We start from the raw sequence: 18,034 nt of genomic DNA, 5'->3' as shown, positions 1-18,034 counted from the left end.
TTGCTCTCGGTGTACCTACTACTTTCGAGTTTATCTACCAGACACCGACCTATTGATGTCGATGTCGGCGTTGTAAGTGTTTCGACGGCGTTTTTATTCCGCGCCTCACCGGTGCATCATCCTGCTGACTTAAATGAGGAGTAGCACGGCAGCTGCGTGCCCAATTGCTTTATAATCTATCGAAAAACCGATTACCGACACAAACCCACTGCGTATAACTCTACAAGTACCACTTGTGCTTTTCTTTTCTTTTCTTTCTATTTCCAAGCGTAGATACTCACCTATATTGTGAGAAAAGATTTATTAATCGACAAAAATCCAAAATTCGAATTTTTGTCTGACTGGAAAATTACTGCAATTATCGTTTTTATTTATCGTTCTGTGATTTTACAACAAAAATCACGTTTCAAGTTTTTGGTTGTCCTCTAAATTAAGAAAAAAAATCTAAAGGAAGTTATTTCATCGTTTAATTGGGGTAATTTTAATTTTAAATGAGTCTAAACCAGTTTTTTGATAATGTTTTCAAAGCCGCCGGCGACTAACACTAACGATAGTAATACCTAACACTACGAAACATTATGCGATCACTTTTTTTGCGTGTGCACACGCGAGTGTTAATCATTAATCATTTCGTAAAAGAGTTGCGTGGTTACGCCCCGAAGTTAAAGAGTGACCGCTCGTTAAAATGCGCCCTTGGTGCTACTACCAGAGTGCGAAACTTGCGCCTGCAATGGTACCTAATTAATGATTAAGTGCGCATGCGCAGATGCATTTACATTTGAGCCGTAGTTAAAGATGTATGCGGCTTCACACAATTGTTAATTAATTAAATTCGGGTGAAGCGATGAATTCAAGAAGGAAATGGCACAGTTTGTGGTAACGTGCGCTTGCATAACTCTTGATGTTCACAATGTGTCTCGTTATGATCAGGGCGCGCGCGCATGCGTACATACATGAAGACGTCACGCACGACACGCTCTATTGTCTTTTGCGAGCGCGCGCGCTGCTTAAAACTTGACTTAAGGTGAGGAAATGCTGTGAGTGACTACGTGCGCGTATTGTTCCACGGCGGACGTGTGTTCCTTTCGTTTTCGCCTTCGTATCTCAGCGCTTCACATGGGAAATGTGACATAACAATCGACGCAAAACGCATACACGAAAAAAATACAATAAATTGACATTTTCGCAAGTGAAGGTTACGCAGTGTTTATTTATATTTACGCATGCGTAGTAGATGTGTAAAAAAATTTGCGCTTACCTTATATAATTTATCCTTTTGGTACCATACGTCTTCTTCGTCCTCGGGCGCCTGAAACGTGGCGTCCATGTGAAGGTCATCGCGAGATCGCGACAGGATCTTGCGTCGCGACACCATCTCTGCAGGAGTGGCTGGCAGTGGTAACTCGAGCGGTAGCACGCTGTAAACGAAAGCGAAACGAATGCAAATTACAACAATTCGTGAACAATGGAAAAAGTAGCCGAAGCTGCTGGTAAATATTGATTGGCTGTTGGTCTAAAGTAGCAATCAAATAATCATTTTAGCTAGTTGATTGTTTATTAAATCATAGTTGGTGCACTTCACGGTCGAAGGCGTTGCCCGAACGCCGAAGACAATAATTTTGCACGCTCGTCACGAGCGGGCGGCTTTAGGAAGTGATTTTTTAGCGTTTTTAGTGGTGAACTTTCCCGTTTCCTTCATGAAAACAAAGAAATGCACAACAAAAACAATACATTTCTTACTTTTCTCTTCTTAAAATTCTACTTTTACTTTGTTTTGCTTATTAATTTCGAATCTATTTAAGTATTGATTTAACTTAAGTCATATGACTTAAGTTATTATACGCTCTGCTTACTTAACTTGAGACCACGCCAAGAACTGCGTCATTCTCAAGGTACTTCAAGGTAAAATTTAAGACAAGAAGTACAAAAAATTATTATGTGCATAGTTTTATAACGCTCCGGCAGGAAAGCGTTTGTTACAACATACAGGTAAGTTTAACGATCGAACGGTCGACATACGCGACGGCGAACATTAGCGAAACATTAACATTCTAATTCGGCCTCTAAAGTGAACTGCTAAACTGGATTTGTAAGCGTTTGTTATTATTTGATGTGTGTGTTTTTGTTTAATTCAATTTCGATTCGTTGCGTTTCGATTGAATCGTGGTCGCAGGTCGGCGCTACTTAAGCGACAAAACGGGGGCAATTTTTGAGGTGTGGCGCATGGATTTTTTCACGAAGTCGTATTCAATGGGAATACAGTGTTTACATTAGTTTTTTTGATGTTATACAATTTATCTGGTCTAGAAAACGTAAAATTTTAGATTCTAGTGAAGAAAAGTGACTTAAGTCATATTCTGCGTGTCTAAAATTAATATTTTAAACATTGGATATTAAATAGATTTATTTTTCATAATTATTTAATCAATTTTTTTTATTGCGTAATAATTTGTAAAAATGAAGTATTAGTGCTCTAAATCGACTTAAGTCATAGTTGCGTTTTAAAAAATTATGTTTGCCACATTAAACAACAAAAATATTTAGATTTGTTGAGTTAAATACTTGGTTTTTTGTAATTATCCCCTTTTTCTGGCCTAGAAATTCCTTTGTTCACTGAAAATTTATAGTTTTAGTAAAATAAATTGACTTAAGTCTGACTTGCTCGCCTTAAAATGTAATTTTACGCATTAGAAGTTAACTATAGTTAATTTTATCGTATTAAACGTTAAATTTGACACGTTTTCTCTGCAATAAATTGCAATTTTTGTAGATTTTACTTTGTTTTCAACATTTATGAGTCAACGCTTAAGAAGTGATTTATGAAAAGTCGTAATACGCGTAATTTCTTTCAATAAAAATTCACTGGATGGCATTGAATGAGAGGCGTTGGCATAATTACAACTGTACAAGTCTCTTCGACTTTGACTTATAATGCTATTAAATAAAATTACAACTTGTCTACTAATAAAATAACCGTCTTGTTTGCAAAAAACTAAACTTTACAAAAAAAAAACTCCCTGAAACACTCATTGTTTACATATTTGCGCTTAATTTTGCCCGCTTTTGTTTACCTACACACAATCCGCTTGTGTGCGCTGTGTCTGCGCATATATTTTCGAAATTTATGAATTCGCTGCGCTGTGATTCTAATTAAACAAAACGAAACAAAACGCAACACACGAGTTGTTGTCGCGCGGCGGCCGACGAGATGAAGACGCACATAAAACATTCGTCGTAACAGGCCGAACAGGCCAACATGAGTAGTGTACACATATTCACATACACACACTGCAGAGTGCCACAGAAACTGCAAGTACTGCGGTTGAATTATGCGCGCTGGAAATCCAAGCTTTCGACAAGCCGCGCGCGAGCTTTATCCGCGCGCAGAGCGGATAAAAGATGAAAGTTGGCGCGCGAGCGCTTGTCGCGCACACTCACGCACCAACGCACGGGCCGTAAATTGATTTATTCCAATCAAGTTGCATGTTGCGTATTATTCGCGGATAAGGCGCTATAATGCGAGCCGCATGTTAAGTGACCAGAGGAAGAAAAATGTTTGTATGCCAAAACAAAAGTCAAACAAAAAGTAAATTTTTCTTTTGTATAAAGCCATAATTTTTAATATTAGGTGAATAATTTATTGAAAGAATTTTAAAAATGTTATTTTCCATACTTAAACTATAATATAATTATTAATTTTTAAACACTAGAGTGACAAATTAATTTTTATGAATTACATTTGTTTAAAAAGCCTCAAACTTTTATTTTGGCCACTTAAAATGCTATATTATCCGTATATTTTAGCACTAGTGTATAAAATGATGTTTTAGACACTTAATTGTCTAAATTTGCTTTAAAAATTTTATTTCACGCACTTAACATTGAAAATAAACTTTTTTTCTGAGTAAATAAGTTTTTACAAAATATTTCCATAAAAAATCTTCCTTAACGTGTCTAAAATTCTTATTTTTACTACAAAATGTCATAAAATCTTATCGCTTGATTAATGCCCGTATCAGTTACACTTTATTACCTGACACAATTGCCTATTTTTATTCCATTTCAACCGACTAGCATAGTTTTTTTCTTCAAAGTTGTTTTCGCTTATCTCCCCGCAATGGTCAGAATAATGCGTTATCAGACACTGGATCGCTAATACGCTGTCCGCGCACGGCGTGTGAACTATTTCAGGATCCCATTACGCGCGCGCCGACCGCGCTGTTTAACGGTTATGACCGCGCGCGCGCGCGTGATTCATCCCCGTGTTGCAATAACCATTCGTTACGCGAGCGCGAGTGGCTTAAGCAAGCCGGACGACGGACTCACGTGCGAGTGCGTGTCGCACGTCCTCCGGGTGTAATACGAGTGGATCAAGGACTGTGATTAGTCAATGGGAAAATTGGACGGCGCGCACAAAGAGACACACACGTTGATATTATTGAGTGCAAGTGTGGTGCAATTGCGCGACGATCGGCGATTGGCAATTATTACGGTCGTAATCGGTGCGAGGGTCGCCGAGGAAGCTTCAGATATTTATAGAATGCAGAAAGGATGTTGAATGACTGTGATGTGAATTAAATCCGGATACGGATTGAAGTAGTCATTGTGTTTTGCAATCGAAGGTGGTTTATGTGCAATATTACCAGTCATAAAATCGAATGACTTAGATTTTTTATTGATTTTTGTATATTAAAAAGGAAATTGAGAAAAACAGTTATTTTTAACATTTGCACATTTGCACAAATTGTGTTTTTTTGGATTTAACTAACCGAACAATGCATTTATTTCCTATTTTATTCACTTGAAGAAAAGTTTCGAAAGTGTTTGAGGCATTTTTACCTAAAAACATTAATTTTTCGCCGTATTTAAGTTTTATTTCTAAAATTTCTATTTTCCTGAAATAAACACGATTTACAATCTAATTTAAATTTACAACTCGACTTTTACTATTTGACACCAAACGAAAAACCAATTAAAAACTCAATTTGTGCTTAAATTGCAACGAATCATGCACATGTGTGTTTCTTGCATGCTATGATATGACTACGACTATGACGAGTGACTGAGTTACTGAGTACGTTCACTTGGCTTCATTACACTTCATATTTAATGCCTGCCTGTGTCTGTTTGTGTGTGATTCGAACGCGACGTAATGCAATGCGACGCGTTAACGACATCATTGCCGGTAGCGCATTTTTATATCACGTCGCATTCCATTATTGTTGAATGTGTGCGCGCGCGATGCAAAGAAATCCTACTAACTAATTACGAATGCAAGCCAAGTATTTTACCGTTTTTCACCGCACCGCCACATCAAGACATTGCCAGTCAAGCGGTCATTTTGTTTTAGCTACGTATGTTTCGAAACAAACGATTGAATATTTAAATGTTGCACGAAAATGAGCTTTTAAATGACGCTACATTTGTTGCACCCAAAAACGCATTAGAACAAATTCTCACAATATCTTCAAGCGCTAGGTTTTAGTTGCTTTTTTCCACAACGACGGCGTTAAAATATTTTAAGTGTGTAATTTTGATTGTGGTCGTTCGCACGTCCTCTTGGATCGCCTCATTTGGCTACCATTTACGATTTTTACATTTTTAATGTCGGTGTGCGCATTGTGGGCGTTTAAGGTTAACTGCCCACTTCCTACAGGTGACCTGCAACGGTTACGTTACCTACAAATATTTTCCAACCGCAGGAATATATAAAAAATTACAACTTTAATTTTAATTATACTTTGATTCGGTTTTTATGTGATTATTAAACCTTCGCCAAGCCTATAAATTTCATTCGCATTGTTCGCAAAAGTCTAAACACTGTAAATGTTTAATTGAGTTCCAATTTGACCGAAAATCTACTAATCGTTGTGTTTGAATTCAATGTCAGACTGTCGGACGATAAATCTTGTTCAATCATCAATTAAACGTGTCGAAAGCGAAAAGTTCATGACCTTGTTACCTTCGGCAATTTTATTGCCAAATTATTTATTGTTTTCATACGTGTTATACAAGGTTCTAGTGAAATAATTTTATTTTTTTATTTTTTTAGATTTAATTTAATACTTTTATTACTTATTGAATTTTAATAGGATATACTTTTAGTTATTCGATCATCGTTAAATAACGAAAAGGTCGTCAGGGTATTCACTCTGAACGCCGCCTTCATAATGTCGTTATGTAGGTGCGAATTGTTTACGGGCCGAAAGTTTGCTCGTTATTTATAACTTTTAGCGTTTAAGCGCGCGGAATGACTCAAAGAGCGACTTTTTGAAGCATTTAAAGGTCCTGTGCACGATAGGTGTTCCACAGTCATGCGGCGAGCGACCTTATTGAACTTATTAACTTTATTTAATTTCGACACTTTTGCGCCGCCTTGCCGCGAAAGCGAAATGTTACAAATATTAATAGATTTATTATTTATTAGGAAAAATGCCAATTTCAAAAGTTTTGCAAAATAGATTGGCAATGCTTGCGAATTTTGCAAAACATTCCAACACGTAGCGAAATCGAATTTAATTGGCTATAAATTTGCACTTTACACCTCTTTCTCTCATCATATTAACGCGCAAAAATTTTGTTTTGAAAGTTTGTGTAAAAGTTATGCGTGATGTAAAAAATACTTTTTGTTTTTTAATAATATCTTATAATATATTTTGATAATTATAAAAATTCTTTTGGCAATAGATTAAGAATTAATTTTTTCATCTTAATATGCAAAAATTTTGATAATAAAATTATTATTATAATAGTTATAAACATTAAAAATTGAGTTTTGAAAAAATTACAAATTACAAACAAATCAGCCTATAAAATTGGAGAAAAGAATGTAATCAAATCAATCATACCAATTATTGTTCAGGAATTTAATACTTAATAGATTACCGAAGAATTTTTTATTATAAGTTAATTAACTTTCGAGTAATTAATAAATAACTATAACTATTGAACAATCTCTATTGCACCAGGTTAAGTCATCGCAACTATCGCTTGATAGCTACTTTTTCAATAATTAGGTATGTACTTAAAAACTATTTGATATATAATTATAACTCTTTCAGAAATATATTTTCAATTAAATTGTAGTTACACCAAACACGCAGAAAATATTGTTTATAAAACTATTATTTAAAAAGTTATGAATAATTTAGTAGAAGTTAAATATATAAATTGGGTTAGAAATTACGCTGTAACTTTTGATAAAAAGTTGTTATAAATAAAATATTTGCATAGTTTAGAACATAATTTAATTCTGAGTTAATATCTGAAGACACAATTAAAATAATTTAATTGGTTTCCGTGAAATTAACAAATAACTAACACTTAAAATTAAAATTATTCACGCACGAAATAAGAAAATCCATTTCATGCACAAAGTATATTTTTCATTTTATTTTATAGACGGCACAGAGACACAAACGACGCATTATTCATGATGTATTATAGTTTGTTATTAAGATCGGGTACGAATCGCAAGAGTCGCGAGAGAGTTGGTGAAACTTCTTCCTCGCCGCGCGAGTGAAACTTCAGAAACTTCTTTTTTAACTCAAGCGCCAATGCTGCAGCCAAGCTGTTAATAAAGCTAAATAATATTAAATCTATAAAATGCAATAATTTAACGCAAAATTTTCATTTGATATTCCTCGTGTGGGGTATCCGTAGGGGGTTAAATTGAATGTTTTATGTCTTGATACGCATCGCAGATTTATGACCAGCCAGGATTTTCCATCCAGCTGGGTAATCGTGAGATGAAATTTAATTTCGCAAATAAACGCGCAAAATGTAACATTGAAAAATCGTTTCTGCATGCGGCGCACCCAGCAACGCATGTTGTGAGTAAACGAGTAACGCTATTTGAGACTAATCTCTGCATGCAGATGAGTTTGAAGAAGGAAAAATTTTTATTTGTGGAAATTTTATTCACACGATGAAGATGCGTTTTACTTACGGGCTCACGTTTTCACCGCGCAAACCAAACAATCGTTAACAATTCGCAAACGATTGCAGCTTCTGCTCTATGATTAACTTTTCTTCGTGCGTCTTCCGGCAGAGTAGAGATGCACTGCGAAACAGTTTATAATCCAAAAATAATCCTTAGTTAACTCTCGGTGTGTGCACTTAAGTTACGCGCCGCGTGAAATTGAGGAAAAAAGTTTCGGTTTCCGGTGACTTGAATGCGCGTGCATCGAGGAGCGCCGCGACGCTGTTCACTGCCAAGACACTCGCACGGCGCAGAGACGGCGCGAAGACTCCGGTGACTTTGGTGTCCGCAAGAAACGCTCGCCGCGCGCACGGCTCCTCCGACGGTGGTTCTACGTCACACACGTTTGGTGTGCGCGTGACGTCGCGAAGAAGTGGGTTATGGAGTGGACGCGGACGGTAACTGTTTCCAAGGTAAAAAGAGCGGCCCGCGAACGCGCTACTTTCTTTTCGGCGCGGCGACGGCGGCAATGTGCTAGCTCGCGAGCGATTGATAGAAATTGCATAGGCGATACTTGAAAATTTATTGAAAGAAATGATAATATTTGGGTTAAGAGGGTGTGTGCTAAGTTATGCATGCTTAAAAGTATTTTTTAACGTTTTGAAACAGAGAAAAGTGTTTTTTTTTTACAGTTTTTAACTTTTATACAGTCTAGAGACATCTGGTGGTGGTTTTTGGGAAAAAAATCACTTCCGGTTTAAAATTTACCCGATTTTTAATGTTTTTTTGCTAAAATTTTGTAATGTTGTCTATTTTCTTTTGTTTTAATGACAGTTTTTCCGAATTTTACAATTTTTAGTCTTAAAAATATATTATCATCAAATTTGCATTTTTTTAATGAAAAATTTAAAACTTTTGATCGAAAAAATTAATATTTTGTTGATTTTATTTTAATTTTTGGAGAAAACAATATTTCTACTACTCTTATTATTATTGTCTGGATGTCCGATGGAATTATAAGATATATCTGTCATTTCCCATCCCATCCATGCCAAAATATGAAAGATTATGCGATTGCCCACGTAAACAATCAATATTCGATTGTCTTCTCATCCGTGGCGCGGAAAAAACTCTCGTAAACAATGATTATATCTGCTGAAAAGTTTACCCCACCCTCACAAAGCCGCTTATTTTAAAATTTACTATATGATTTTTGATGCTATCTATAACTGTGTCTTTTACCTTTTTTATTTTTATTTTTTTAAGTGTGGGTTTTTGAAATTCCCGGCGCGAATAATACGCTTAATTAAGAAACATCGTGCCGAAATCAGATTATCCCCTAAGTCTGAAATAAGCGTTCGGCGGGTATAAATTACCCAACCACAGACTGCGGGGATTTTTTGGCAATGAAAAATAAGAACAAAATGAGGCAAGGCGCGCTCGAGTTCCACGCCAACGACGACGAATTTGTTTTCGTCGAGGACTGGTTTCAGCGAAACTGATGAAAGTGAACCGAGTGAATCGAGACAGCAGCTGGACCGAAATTAAACCGTGGTACCATTACCTCTACCGATGAAACCGAAAGTAATCTTTATAAATCACAAAATCAACGCGACCAAACTACTACCATCGACCACATCCTGTCGGTCAATTTAAGTTTTTTATTATTATTTTAGTTTTAAAAATATTTAATTTTTGTGAACACGTTTTTGCTGCAGGGATAATTTGTCATGATTGTGATTTGTGTTTTTTGCTGGCTTGAATTTGGCGCAAGGTAATTCATAATTTGTCAGCCGGACGCGTTGATAAACCGCCCACGCCGTGCGCTATTAAAAAAGTATCGCGCGCCATAAATAACGCTACTTAGTAGGCGACTTAACCCCCATTGTTACTTGCAGCGCGCCAGCTCGTAATATGCAGCACGCAGCGCAAAAAATGCGGCTACTTTTCTGCGGGTGATTAGTTTGCGGCGATGATATATTGCTGGCATTGCAATACAAAACAAATATTTTGTTTTGTGCATTTCAAAGGGGAATATTAACAGGCACAAATTGGGGATTCAAAAATATATCAATGTGTTTCATCTTAACCTCAACAGTTGGGTAATTTTGCAGCATCATAACTCAGGAGTCTTATGAGGTAAAGATTTGGTTTAAATTGTATTTGATAGAGAATATTTTGGAGAATAACTTGCACCAGTAATAAATTTGATAGATTTTTTATTTTTAAATGTACGCGCAAAAATGTGAAAGATTTACGTTTTTATGATAATTTTATCTTAACCTCAACAAATTTGGTCAACTTTGCGGCGTCATAACTCAGAAATCATAAGACGTAGAAATTTGATTTAAACTTTATTTGATAGACAATATATTGGAGAATACCTTATATGTGTAATAAAATTTGTTTATTTATTATTATTAAATTTATGGATAAAAAGTGTAAGATTAATTTTTGGCGATAATTTAGCAATTTTTTCTTTAAATTTGAATTGAAAACATAATTAAAGCCAAATTTAGTTAAAAATATATCTTACCGCATAGAGTATAAATTAATTTATCAGTTAAATGGTTTATTGTGCTAAAACTATAATTACAGCGACTTCAAAACTTGCTCAAAGTATCAATTTCCAATATCTCATCTCAAAATGCTCAAAAATCGTTATATTTAACACCAAAACAATCGACAAATGCATAAATTAAGTAATAGGCCAATATTGTGATCTAAACCATTGGTTACTCAACTTGGTTTCAAAAATTTTGATTAGTTGCCAATTATTTTTGGATATTACACCACTGAAATACCGCAATACGAACGTAATACAAGCGCATAAATTCTATATTTAAACAATACACACGAGGTGTTTATGTTGATGCTTATGCTCGGCGTGAAATTTGCATAATAAACGCTAAAGAGTGTGAGATTGATGATGATGAATGAACCCAGGTACCCAGATGAAACCCGATTGCGTCATACGTGATGGCATTCACAACCTGCGTTCGAGAAGAAACAGATCCGGCCGATTAACTAAAGAGCACAACACTTTTCCACATTGAAAAATATAATGTATAAGATATAAATACCTGTTTATACACATAATGATATTTGCATAATTTAATTATTCATACATTTTACACATTCGCAACGCGCAGCGCGCAGTCTGTGTTAAAATAACAACAATCAGCTTCGGTTAGATGCCGCTAGAGTGCGTCACTGCGTTGATTTTTATATTTTTATTTTCGCGCAGGTAAACAACGTGTTGTGTTCAGTTGTGTTGCGAACGCGACGTAAAAAATGTGAAAGTGCGTTTTCGAGTAAAACTCTGGCGATCTATCGACGTTTCGACGGCTCTTGAAGTTTTACATCGCTGCACACGCTGCAAGAAATAAAAAAAAAGCACGGCCCATCGAAGAAGAAGAAGAAGAAGGGTTTCGCTGTGTTGCAAAAGGTAGTTTTATATATGCACGTGAGATTGTATTCGAGATCGCGATCGCAGGTGAGTCGACGTAATGATTTCGATTTTTCGTCCGCCACATTATAATGACTTTTGCTTTCATTCTCTCTGCGCCTCGTGAAATTCCCTTTGCGTCGGCCATCCGGTTACGGCTCCTCTTTCGTTAGCCCAGCGGTCGTCGTTTTTTGTATGACTTGGTAATTTTGTATTTTCGGCGTTGCAGCTTCTTCTCTTCTTCTGCTTTAACTTCTAGTTGGAGCTTGCAGTGTGTAAACAAAATTGCCAAAAAAGCACACGGGTGGCTTTTTTGTTTAACGACGAACTTGATACATGAAGATGAAAATCATCAAGGCGAGCGTATGCTTTAATAAAAAGAAACTCGAGTCATCTTTGTTGCCGAATTATAGTTAATGATAACTCGACACATTCAAACCCTTAACGGCCACGAAAATCACCAACTCGCTGGAATGTTGTTGAAGGCAGCATGAAAAGTTTTATCATCTATCGAATGCCGGCTACTTAGGTCCCAGCGTAAAGTGAAGTAGTTTAAACCCTTTTTGCTTTTATTTCAGCGCGCCACTTGTCTTCCTAAATTATGCCTTGCGATTCAATTAAGTTAGGCCGTTTCTGCAACAAGCACTTTGTGGTTTTATTCTGCTTGGCGCGCGCGCGCATAAAACTCGTGGAATCTTTATGCTCTTTATGCTCTTCATGTTTTCCTCAACTGCAGCTCGCTTTGTGCGCTGCTTTGCATACTGCAATCAAAATTATTCGTTATTACCGCTTGACACGTAAGTTTACAATTAGCGATGCAATTAACGCGCTGGAGGAAAACACTCGAGTGCGGGGTGTCGTAAACTTGTTGATAAAAACCACTTCAAGCAGTCAAGGAGCAAAATAAGCCTCAAAAAATGCATGTTTAAATGAGGATAATAAATATTTAAGTAACGAAGACATTAAGTGGGGAATTATCTTATTAAATACTAATATTATTAATGCTAAAGTGTATTTGTTTATTTGTGACGCTTTCACGCAAAAACCATGCAAGCAATTTTAATAAATTTTGGTTTAGACATAGTTTTGATTCAGGAAAACAAAATAAGCTACTTTTTGTTGCAAAAAAATATCTAGAAGGATGTAAAATAAGGGATGAAAATTGATATGAAGATTTAATCATAGTTTTAGTTATATAATTCATTCCTAGATGGCACTAAAGTAAATTATTAGCAGCACAGGAACTAAAAAGTAACTTTTCATTAAAATCTATGTGGATTAAGTCCATGGCAAAATCTAGTATCATATATTTTGTATTTTTGTTCAAAAAATTGTCGCGCATTGCGTTATTTTCGTCCGCTTGCGCCACATTGAGTTAATAGATAAATTATGTAGAAATAAAAAGTTAATTACATAAATAATGAAGCACGTAGAATCAGATTTCCACGTAATCGCGATTATCTGCGCGTCTCTCGCGTCTAATCTTAATCAACGCTCGGTTGATTGTACCCGTTTTATTAGCTACTTTGCCTATTTAGCTCTCTCTACGCGAGATGCTAAAATGTTAAGCGCGCAATTTGCAAATTTAACAAATTTGTACATGTGTACGAAGCTGCGGGTGCTCTGTGTTTGTGTATGTGTATGCATGTAATTGTGTAATTGCTTAATGTCATGTCAACTTCGCGATGCGCCGCGAGCGCCGATTACATAAACTTTCGACAAGATCGAAAACCATGTTTGGTGCGCACGAGCTTGTAAATGTAAGTGCGCTGCGCACATTTCGCACACCGTGCGCGGCGTATTTATATGTCCAGCGACTAATTAAACCATCTTAGACAACTTATGTGTCGTGGATGTGTGCCGGTTGGTCAAGAAGAAGAAGATGTGGATGAAGAGTCAAGTGATGTTGATTGAATTTATGTGGACGCAAAGAATCGTTAAATGATTCGATTTATGATTATTATCAACACGAGCCAAATACAACACTTTTTTATTAGTAAATAAATAAATATTTTAATTAGTTAATTAAGTTAACTTAACTTTTTCATACCTACGTAATTCATAATACTTTCTCTCTAAAGACTACGCAATATTTGACCATTCGATTGTTGTTTAACAACATAACAGGTTCGTAGCACGCGTCGCCGCCATTATCAAACCGCAAAGTTGTAGTTACGCCTCAATAGAAGCGAAGCAAAACCGACAAAACTCTTGCATTCACGCCGCTGCGCGACGCAAAATATTCGAAAGCAAAACAAAAAGTACATTCGCGCGGCGATGCTGAATTTCATGCGGGAGACACGTTGTTGAATGTTGAATTGTACGCAAAATCGAATCGTAAATCAATTGAAGACCCAGTAAACCAGACATGAATGTAGACTTTTAAACGCGAGCGACCTTCTCTCCGCTGCCATCAGATGCTTGGCTGATATTAAATGTGCTGTTTTGAAATTTCGCACACACAATTGCGCGCCCGGTCTTATTCTGTCGCCGCCGCCAGGGCTTCTGTTCCACTTGTCTCTCGCGATGTCACCGCAGACTAGGTCGACGATTGTAACATTTGCATTGAGTGCGCGCATTCGCTGTCTGCGTACAACAACTATTCTGATACTGAATGCTGAAATTCTATGAAACACTCTCAACTTGACAATTTCCTTTCGAACAAAGAAAATCAACATCAGAATTTCGCTTGAAATGAGATAAAATGCTAAAAATATGACTGCATCTTATCTTGAAAATCTCTCTGTGGTTGGTAAAAAATGTTATTGAAGTAAGTTGAAGGGTTTTTTTAAACTCTGGTAATCGAAACTCGTTTGGTGTCTCGAAATGCGAATTGCCATTGCGGGCGATGTGGATTTCTTTATGCGGCAATCGTTTAATGCAGATCGAGGCAGGAATCCACGCCGGTTGCAATGACCCGAGATATTTTTATATCAAGTGCTCTTGGGCCAAAAAATAACTTGGAGTTTCGGACCTTTTGGGCCAATGGACTCTGGCGAAGAGATAGGCTCGGCTCATTTGTTAACGCAAAGCGAAGCATATTGAGCACTTACTCATCACACAGGGAAGTATTTATAACGTTTAAATATTTTTATTTAAAAAATCACAAATTTTTGTGAAATAAAGCTTTTTTGGAGTAAATATTTGAAAAAAATTGATAATGTTGATGTAAAAAATTACTACGGCCCTGTTTGGATAAAAATACTTTTTATGCATCTTTAATTTCGCGTGTATTCCCGAATAAACACAGTTATACACTTTAATTTACAACATTAAACATGCACCTTGTCTACGTGCGTCGCCTTCATTCGTTTTTTTCCTGTGTTTTACTCGTCTGAAACTGAAACTTACTCTTTGCACTCACTTGCACTCGCCGCATAACTCTTGCTTTTTATTTTCGCACGCCGCTTTTCTTTCAAATAAATTACTTGCGATTTTATTGCGCGATGCGACCCTTTACCCTCTTTTGTATCACCTTACTTTATCTCCTCGGCGTATTCTTAATGACCGAAAATTTTAGCGCTATTTATCACCCGATACAAGCATTTTTACAATCAATTTGAGTTGGAGTTTGGTGCGTGAGAGGTGTTTGTGCATGTAAATTTTTTATCGCGGGTCACTTGGGTTACTTTCGGGTGGGAGCCTGATGAGGAAGACAAATGAAGATGCCTTTCTCGCTGCAGCAGTCGTGAGTTGCAGTCGTAAAACGATTCATCGCGGGCATCACGCAATCGCAGCGCACTTTATTGGCCGGATTGTAAAGTCAAAATATTTTTATTGATGTGTCTATTAGTACATTAATTCGTCGTTACTAACATTTACAACTGGCTGGAATCAGGTTTCGGGTTTGATAACAAGTGATAAATGGATCGTAAATTCTTTATAATGTGATAATTAACCTTAGAGAGGTTTTTAGTCGTGCAAACGTTAAAAGTAAAAGTAAAAAAGTTACAAAGCGGAATCTTTAGTGTTTTGACATTAAATTTTGTTTTGGAGGGTAATTTGTTAGAGTTTAATATCAAAGTTAACTTATTAATGGGTATAAATGAGAAGAATTTATTCTAGATTATTAATTTTTAACGAAACTTTAGAAATGTTAAATGGTTTAGAAACTCTGATATAAAAACCAAATAAAAATTTATTTTTACCAGTTTTTTGCATGTTTCAAGACAAATTAAAGCAATTTTTCATATTAAAAATATTTTTAATGATATTGAAAATAATCACCCACTAAATTAGCAAAAAAAGTCATAAACACCTGAGTAGTTTAGAAAATTTGATAAAAAAAAACGAAAATAATTTAATATTTTGGGACATAATTTTCAAATTTATTTAATAACACCACTTTTTTATATGTTCCCACTAAATTATAGGGGTAAAAATATTCTAAACTTATCTTAAACTTTATTTATTTCTTTTACGTTATGTTTCATATAATATCTCCCATAGAAATAAAAAAATATTGATACCTACAATCGATGCGTCTAACTATCTTCAATATTTTATTATCATAATTGAAAAGATACCTCTAGGTGTACTCGTGTACGCACATACGTGGTACTTAACGATCATTTAATTTAAGCATCGCATGCCTCGATCTAACCTCTAAACTCCGAAAACTCTTCGTATTTTCTATCGCCGGACGTGAAATAAAAACAAAACACTAGTACGATACGCCCGACGCCGAGGAAAAGAATATATTTATTGCCTCTGCGCGCATAGATACGAAAGTTTACAGTCGCAGCGATCGCCGATGTAATAAAGCATCCGAATAATAAATAACATTTTTCGGTGCGTCCCAAATTTCGATGTTCGCCGGCCGTAACACGCTTGCACGCACACGTATCACGTATGAGTTGGAGTGTAATTTTCTAAATAAGGAAATAGAGAACTCGCGCATGCGGGCGAGTAAGAAAGAAGAAAGCTGGAAAGAAATTGAATACGTGTATCATATTTTGACAATGCGTGAACAACGAAATGAAAGAAAATACTCGACACTAGATAGAAAAAATGCATCGTACCTTTTAATCTAGTATATAATTTATTTTTATGTTTCTGTCAATGTACAAATTTGTTTTCATGATAGCTTTAATTAATTTTATTTCCCAGTCAACGCTATAAAATTAATTGCTTTTTTGGAGATATATTTCTTGCGCCGCAAGTCAAACATTGTATTTTTACTGCGAAAAAGTAATTACTACTTAATAGGAAGTTCGGTAGAAATGTGGAAGGCGTGAAAACAACGTTAATTTTCATTACCGCAATGCGTGACAGCGTGACGTCGACAGGCTTGTGGAGTGCTTGACGAGGAGGCGTGCAAGAAGACGGATCGCAGGTGAAGGCGCGCGTGGTGGACGTGGACGCGTGCGAATTGAGACCGCAAGGACGTTTGCAATGCGCGCAATGTGCGCTTTTACACGCAAGAATTCCGACGGGAATGTCTGCAGTAAAGACCCATTTGGCCATTCTTGCAAATCGCAAAATGTCAAGACTCACACACTTGGTATTAGCAATAGATTTAGTTATGATTTTAGTTTTTTGAGTAGAAATTTGCATAAAAATTTGGAAATTTTAGAAACCATCGCAAAAAATCAGCGAAATTTTTTCTTTTTGCTAATTTAACTAATTTTTACCAACGAAATTTGGTTATAATTACTATGTACGCTTGTTTTTTTTTTATTGATTAACTGGGTAATTAGTCTGGGTTTCTTTGTTTCGTTGTAAATATTACGATTTTTTTAATCCACCTATATTGGTTGCAATTTATGCAATTTGTAAGGTGCGTGGAATGTTTACCAGGCGCAGGTTGCGCATTATTTATTATTTATTAGCGAATGGTGCTTCTAATGCACTGGTAATGTTTGAATTAGTTCCAGCACGCGTCCTCCTTAGCCAGCGCGCGCAGAAAGCGAATCGCTTTGATTCGCCCGCGATCCGCAATTCGTACGGCCGTAAAATGCGAATCGAACGCTCAAGAACGCACAAGAACGCCCAAAAGTTTAAAAATCACATACCATCAAACAATTAGGCGTAGAATGTAATTTGGGATGTTTAGTATTGTTTTTTATCCGCAAACATGAATATGTTTTGAATTAAATTGATCGTTGTAATTCTATTAATTAAAAGCATGCATTATATAATTTTGAGGTTAGATATATGTTATCAAGAAAAGATGAAAGATTTATTCTAATTTTTAAATTTTAAAAGAAAATTAAAATATTTTTATTAGTTTAAAAGTTATGACAAAAAATGTATTGAAAAACAAGTTTTGAAAAAGTTTTTATTAACTATTTTGAAAACTTGTTTTTTTTCGGTAACCTCAAAATGGTTTCCTCATATTTTAAGGTTAATACTATTCATAGATCAATTTAAACATGTAAATACTTGATTGAATATGATGGAACACCTGTGTGAAGTGATCAAAATATTCAAATCAATCACAGCTTGCACGCGTAATTATCCATTATTTTCGACTTGTCCATCGCGTATCGTTAGTAACACCAAAACTAACATTAACCTCACCTCCGGATATCGAATTACGATCGATTCGGATATTTCTACATACATTCAACAGGTAGACATACGCAAAACACACTCTCTGCACAGCGCGCACATAAGCGCACAAACTCGTTGCTGCAGCTCGAGGGTATGGGTTAAATAAATTC

At 35.9% G+C, this 18,034-nt stretch overlaps 1 protein-coding gene and 1 long non-coding RNA gene across 4 annotated transcripts in view; one reads left to right on the top strand and one right to left on the bottom strand.

Moving 5' to 3' along the window:
- The window catches only part of exp (expansion), a 53,067-nt gene that overhangs the window by 31,476 nt on the left and 3,557 nt on the right, over positions 1–18,034 (bottom strand). For 2 of the 3 annotated variants that reach the window (XM_065309239.1, XM_065309240.1), the window contains exon 2: positions 1,259–1,418. In XM_065309239.1, the coding sequence (XP_065165311.1) occupies positions 1,259–1,418 (160 nt within the window). Of the gene's footprint in view, positions 1–1,258; positions 1,419–7,948; positions 8,267–18,034 lie in introns of those variants that run through there. The other variant, XM_065309241.1, reaches the window with a different exon arrangement.
- Positions 1–18,034, top strand: part of LOC135797064 (uncharacterized) — a 35,016-nt gene that overhangs the window by 13,546 nt on the left and 3,436 nt on the right. The window lies entirely within an intron of this gene.

The sequence above is a fragment of the Atheta coriaria genome, unplaced genomic scaffold (assembly GCF_025399875.1).
Source record: "Atheta coriaria isolate IRGN ID8LTWV9N9 unplaced genomic scaffold, Caltech_Dcor_3.1 hic_scaffold_8_pilon, whole genome shotgun sequence".
NCBI classification, from domain to species: domain Eukaryota; kingdom Metazoa; phylum Arthropoda; class Insecta; order Coleoptera; family Staphylinidae; genus Dalotia; species Dalotia coriaria.
Note: the sequence above shows the minus strand (reverse complement) of the source record. Positions and strands in the feature narration are given on the sequence as shown.